This window comes from Lactuca serriola, chromosome 3, assembly GCF_051521515.1.
Source record: "Lactuca serriola cultivar US96UC23 chromosome 3, Lser_US96UC23_V15, whole genome shotgun sequence".
Classification (NCBI taxonomy): Eukaryota; Viridiplantae; Streptophyta; class Magnoliopsida; order Asterales; family Asteraceae; genus Lactuca; species Lactuca serriola.
In genome coordinates, this window is record NC_136410.1 from 245,245,275 (window position 1) to 245,252,212 (window position 6,938).

Consider the following 6,938-nt stretch of genomic DNA (forward strand, 5'->3'; position numbering starts at 1 on the left):
GTCGTTCATACTTTTGGAAGTAAGTACTAAATCAAGACTATCATGAATCTTTTATAGATTGTCTATGGATATTAGATATTGCATGGGGATAGCTACAATATTCATGAGTACTTAGAAAATGGGGATTTTAAGTATCAGATAAACCCACTCTGTGAGATTATTTCATGGATTTTATCACGAGTACTTCTAAGACGATAATATCTACTATTCTTAAAGCGGAGATATATACTTCGTAGTTTGCGAATCAGTTATGCATTGTTTTTACCCAAACGCATCTCATAACTGGATGTTATAAAGAGTAATTCCATGCATGCTTTGTCAAGTAAAGAGTATGATTGTATAGTCAAAGTAATTCGTTCCTTTTTCCCTAACAGGAAAAGCAATATATTTAGGCCCCTTGGTGATTTAATGTTGACTTTATAGTGTTGGGCCCAACCGATACTAGATTAATGTGTTCAATTGGTAGTCTGATGACGTCGTCATAAATCAGGAAACCGGGAAACAGAATCTTGGACAATGAGATTGATTATAATCCACGTCTCGTTCCCATGCGATATCATGAAGAACGAATGAATAGTTGATCACTTATCTCAGGGCTACCGTCTGATTTCATTCAGAATTTGGTCGTGGCTTTGAAAAACACTCTTTACTGTTTGGTTCAAGGTTATACTAGCAATTATAGTTATAGACTTATCCAAGTGAGAGACTATTGAATTAAAGTGTCTAAGCTCATAACTAAATTGGTATAAACTTGTAATTAGAAGCAAAGTCCTTTTGGGTTTCCCTGTAACTAGAAATTGATTAGAGTGACATTTGTATAGAGAATAAATGATTTATTAGTTTATTATATGATTAATAAATTAATTAGAAATAGATTAAATTAATTAATAATTGATCAGTATTAATTTGAAATTAATGTGGGGTCAATTAGAATTAATTAGAAGTGTGAAGGCTGCTTTCTAATTTCTTAATAGTTGAGCAAATGAGAGGTTCTAGAAACCTCCTATATTGGACGATTTTGGAGTGCCTTTTAAGGCAATCTAGAATGCTCCATTTAACATAAAGAAAGTAGATAATTACCAGGATTATTATTTTATGTTCAAATCTAGGATTTTTAGGGTTTCCTGGTAACTATATAAAGGGGTCATTAGCTTGCAATTTTCTGCCACTCTTTTCTAAAGATACCTAACCAAAAATTCACATCCCTCTCCTTTCTCCTCTCTTGGGTTCTAGTTTCTAGCTTTGGGTGTGAGCCATTAGAGGCATCATCATTTTGGTGCTTGTTTTCTAAAGATCTACAAACAATGAATCAATGAATTGTTTGCAATAACAATTCAAAGGTATGTAACTCTAAACCTAGTTATTTCGATTATAGTACGGTTCTTCTAGGTTTCATAAACCATGGCTCATATTATGTTGCCTTTAATGTGAAGACATAGATCTTAATAGGTTGGATGTACCCTTAATTGTTACGTGTTATTTTTCCGCATGTACATGATTTTCATAACCTATAAAACCCTACACCTTGAGCCTTAGGTCGGCCTAGAACCTTGATAGGTTCGACCTTGATCCTTGGCTTAGCTTTTGGGTTCAACAAATGTTCTTGGTTTCGGCCCTTTGTTTGACCTTGGCTATAACTAAGATTCCCAATGGTTGGGTTTGACCAAGCAAAATTATTGGTTTGACCCTTGGATTTAACGAATATTTTTGGTTCAACCCTTAGGTTCGGCAATTGGGTTCCACCACGTTCCTTAGGTTTGGCCCTTGGGTTTAACTAGGCTTCTTTTTGGTTCGACCATTGCTTTCAACCAAGCTTCTTAGCTTGACAAAGATAATTGATACGGGTACACCATTAGCCATTCGCCTAAAAGAATTTGCATGTGCATCATATTTTGTTTTAGTTTTTAACGTCAAACATCAATCATTTGCCTTCCATCTTCAACCTTCAAATGTTTTTAAACTTCAAGTGTTTAACGAGTGTGATCTTTAAAAATCTCCAACCAAGAATTTTTATGTGCATAAATCACAATCACACAAAAATATTATCGGCAATATGTTCATAAAAACTAATGAGCAAAGAAGAATAAACACTTTTCTAATAACAAACTTTTCACAAGATTGATAAAACTCAATCGATCCAAATTCTTCAAATGACTTGATAATACATAATAACACATGTAATCAAAAGATATCATTCATATATATAACAAGATCCAACAATAATAAGTAAAACAATAAACACTATAGACAAACACACTGAGATTTACATAGAAATGGCAAATCATGAAGAAAAAAACCACTAGCATAGGAGACCATCGAGAGATCTAATAATGATAATAATGTTTACAATGAAAAGAAATACGAAAAATACAAGTGTATAGTGTTGAATGCGGAGTAAGTATTAGAGAAAATAAAGCGGACGGTTTTCTAGGGTTGTAGAAATAAGTTCCATAACTCAGAAGAACCAAAAAAAACGTTTCAACCTGTCAGGGTCGATGTTGTATCATCAATAGCTCGTGAGGTTGAGTTCAAGTCGTCCAGATCCATCATTGTTGCCTTGTGATGATTCCAAGTTGTTTCATATTGGTCTCGTGAAAAATTAGTTCAGATCGCTTTATCATCAACTCCAAAACAATTGCCCCCTGATAGCTACTGTTTTGACCATCTATGAGTTTTGAGGTCACTTTTCTACATATGTCATACTAGGTTGCATCATGTGGTTTTTCAACATATGTCATACTAGGTTGCCTCATGTGGTAGGTGAGGGAAGCATCAAGGCTTGAAGTTGACCATAAAAAGAGGAAGGATTGTTCTAATTTCCTCCCACTTTCTTCTTTTGTCATTAAGTATCATTAAGCATCTATATCCTATACGAGTGTTCTTCCATGCTTCTCATGTTGAAGGCCTAGGAGAGAGGAGTGTCCCATATTTTCTAGTTGTTTCTCTACAACAATTTTAGGCTCATTACAATTATTTCTCACTCCCTTGTCTTATAGTGAACGACTTCCTAATACATAAAATCATAATGTGTAAAACACCTACCACTTTCTAATACATAAAATCAAAACCAAGTCCCAAGGACCTAAATAATACACGGTTGACATATATACATTATTAGTTACACTAAAAATTTTACTTTCGGATATTATTAAATAATAAACATTGTAATATATGCATTGACAATTTCGAAACAATACACTCTTTCTTAAACACAACTAAAACCGGGGTTCTTTTTCACTCCCCTCACCTTCATCAACTCCCTAATCCCATCCACTTCACACCACTTCCCAGCTTCCGCATACATATTCGAAACCAAAGTATAATACCCCGAATGACCCGGTTTTAACCTAAACAAATTCTCACCCGCCCACCGACCCAACTCAATATCCCCATGGATCCGACACCCGCCAAGTAAAGACCCCCACACATTCGCATCCGGTTCCACCCCCATCCCATTTATCATCTCCACCGCCTCCTCCAATAACCCGGCCCGCCCAAATATATCAACCATACACGCATAATGCACTTGTGTCACTTCAATCTTGTCCTCTTTCATCTTTTTGAAATATTTCCTCCCTAATTCAACTAACCCTCCATGGCTACAAACCGATAAAACCGCTATGTAATTAATCGAGTCACGTCTCACATGATCATCATCTCCCATGGATTCGAATAAACCGATTGCAGTGTCAATCTCGCCACGCATCCCATAACCCATGATCATCGTGTTCCATGAGGCCGTATCCTTGTTGGGTATCCGATCGAATACCTTTTTAGCAAGATCAATGCGTCCGCATTTCGCGTAAAGATCCAAGATCGAGTTGCAAACAATGAGGGAATGCAGCTGTTTAACAGTAAGGAGGTGAGAATCTATAACTGAGGAGTCAGAAGACATCAGGTTTGGGACCGGTTGGTGGGTGGGACCCATAAGTGGTGTGTACCCTTTTTTTAAACAAACCCCATGAATCTCCTTACCTTTCTTGATTTCCGCCATATTGGCACAAGCCGAAAGTGCCCCGGAAAAAGACACGGTGTCATATTCCATATCTTTTAACCCTAATTCGCGAAACAAAATCAAAGACTCGAAGGACGTGTTTGTATGAGAATAAGCCGATATGAGTGTGTTGTATGATATTCTATCTTTATATGATACATTGAAAACGTTTCTTGCAAGATCTAAACGACTACATTTTGCATACATGTCAATAAGTGCATTGGAGATGAATATTTGAAAGTCAAACCCACATCGGATTGACTTACAATGTATCTGTTTTCCATGGGATAAATGACTGATTCGTGCACAAGCGGGAAGAATGTTTGTTAAGGTTACGGGTCCCGGGACTATGCCATGAGCTTGCATTTCTCTTAATGTTTGTAAAGCTAACAATTCAGATCCGTTTTGAGCATAATTAGCTATCATCGTGTTCCATGATACGATATTTTTTAAGTGAATATTGTTGAAAATGTTTGATGCTTTAATGGGATACCTGAATTTTGCGTACATGTCTAGTAAAGAATTGGCTACAAATATATCGGATTCGATACGGGTTCTTATACTAAAACCATGAAGCTCGATTCCCCATTGAAGACATTCAAGTTCGACTATGATAGGCAGGATGCTAGAAATAGCAACAGAGTTTGGTGTGATAGATTCATTGATCATGGATTGGAAGAAAATTATGGCGTCTTGGTGATGATCTGTGTGAGCAAAACTTGTGATGACAGCATTCCAAGAAACATGATTTCTATCCACCATTTCATTGAAAACTTGCTTACAGGCTTTTAAATTTCCACATTTCCCATATGCATCGATGAAAGCATTGTTTATTTTAATGTGATGATTGAATCCCATCTTGATGACATAACTATGAATCTCGCTTGTGATTGCAAAGTCCTCAATGGCCGCACATACAGGTAACAAGCTGACAATGGTGGCTACATTTGGGATAACTCCAGAATAGAGTGGTTGGGATCTCATGTCCCTAAACAAGTTAATTGCTTTATTGTAAGAAAACTTGATTGAACATACTGCGATAAGTGTGTTCCATGACACCACGTCTCTCTCAGGCATTTCATCGAACACTTTCTCTGCATCATTTACGCTGCTACATTCACCATAAAATCTCAGAAGGGTGTTCCCCACGAATACATCAGAATCAAAACCCAGTTTGCAAACCAACCCATGAACCTCTTGTCCCTTCCAGACCTCGTGATAATCCGAACAAACTTTGAGTACAAATGGGAAAGAATGATCATCAGGCCTGACACCATTACGAATCATCAGATTATAAATTTGAAACGCATCGTAAACTCCGGCAATGCTGTAAGCTCGCGTGATCGTGTTCCACAAGAAAGCAGAGCGAGAGTAGGGGAGTGATTGGTGAAACAGAAGGCGGGATGTTGATGGGTCTCCGAAGGTGGCGTACTGGAGGATGAGAGAAGCGGAGACGGAAATGCTGTTTGGGAGGTAGCCATTCAGGAGGGCAATCGCATGGGATTGCTTGGTTTGTTGGAGTGATTTTACGGAGGCGCAGAGTGGGAGGATGGTGCGATGGCATGGGATTGTGGAAAAATATTGTGTTTTTTGTGCATTCTGCAATCGTTTAAGTTCACCGGATAATATGGAGTTTCGCCTGACAATGATATTGCAGGGATAGTAGGACATTCGCGTATGGAGAGAAAGAGGGGAAAAGATTTAACGGAGAGAGAATGTAATGTTAAACAATGCTTTTATATGGATACTTTAGGAAGATGCTTACCCATGCCCCAGAAAAAACCTCTATCTTTAGTTAAATTTGGGTTTTTACTCCAGCTAAAAACGATTATTCTGTTTTTACACAAACAAAAAGGTACTGGTGTGTTGTATTCTTTGGTTGTGTGAATGATATTGTATTGACCTGTAACTGTGAGCAAGAAATAATGGCTATGAAAATGTTCTTTTTTTTTTTTTTCTTAAATTAACCAAGGATTCATGACATTTAAAATACTTTCTTCAGATTGAAACGAAGAAACTGACATCATGTATTGGCAAGAAAAATGTTTGGAATAAGCTTAGCCGACTGGCCTATGTCGTTCATGACAAACATTTAGAGTATCCGTTCACATCATCACCACACACAACCATTAAAAGGTTGGTATACCCACCACTATAACCCTCTTAATTTTAAATTTTAAATAAAATAAATATATATTTTTTTATTGTAGAGAGAGATAGAGAGATAAATAAATGTATTAGGCGTTGGCTTCCCTTATATGCACCACAATCCACCACTACCACTAAGTAGTGGGATGGTGTGCACTATAGTGGTTAGTGACCATATAGACCACGAAGGGGCTTGCCATTAGTATACCAGATGGCCTTAAGACGTGTTCTTTTATTGTGGATTTCCTCGCATATGGATTCGGTGCTATAGTTGTCAAGGTTTTACGGTTATAAATATTATCGTTAGGATTCTTTTTATTAATAACATTGGAAAAAGACTAATATATGATTTATCTAGTTCGTGCACGTGGACATAGGTTATACACTACTAGAAAACATGAGGTTTTCCTACGGAAAATAGCTATGGAAAATTTCCGTAGCTAATTAGCTACGAAATTGCTACGAACTACAGAATGGGATGCCCTAATTTAGTAACGGAATAATTACGGAATAGCTACGGAGTAGCTAATTAGCTACGGAATAGCTACAGATGCTAATTCGTAGCTATTCCGTAGCTAATTAGCTACGGAATGGCTACGGGATACCTACAGATACTATTTACCTACGGATTAGCTACAGAGTATGCTTTCTGTTAGAATTCCGTAGCTAAGTAGCTACGGATTTTTCTTATTTTTGATTTTTCGGGCACCAAACGTCATTTTTTTCGCTTCATTTTTTTCACACCTCTACTATACATGATTATCTATATTTCACCAACCTATAGCTATTAATATCG

At 37.0% G+C, this 6,938-nt stretch overlaps 1 protein-coding gene across 1 annotated transcript; it reads right to left on the reverse strand.

Moving 5' to 3' along the window:
• Positions 1-3,044: 3,044 nt before the first annotated feature.
• Positions 3,045-5,687, reverse strand: LOC145093827 (putative pentatricopeptide repeat-containing protein At1g69350, mitochondrial). The gene has a single exon (XM_079032082.1). The coding sequence runs from the start codon at positions 5,663-5,665 to the stop codon at positions 3,206-3,208; it is 2,460 nt and encodes an 819-aa protein (XP_078888208.1). The 5' UTR covers positions 5,666-5,687; the 3' UTR covers positions 3,045-3,205.
• Positions 5,688-6,938: the final 1,251 nt, after the last annotated feature.

Coding starts and splice junctions, on each gene's coding strand:
- LOC145093827 (XM_079032082.1), bottom strand. CDS start 5,665: ATGTCCTACTATCCCTGCAATATCATTGTCAGGCGAAACTCCATATTA.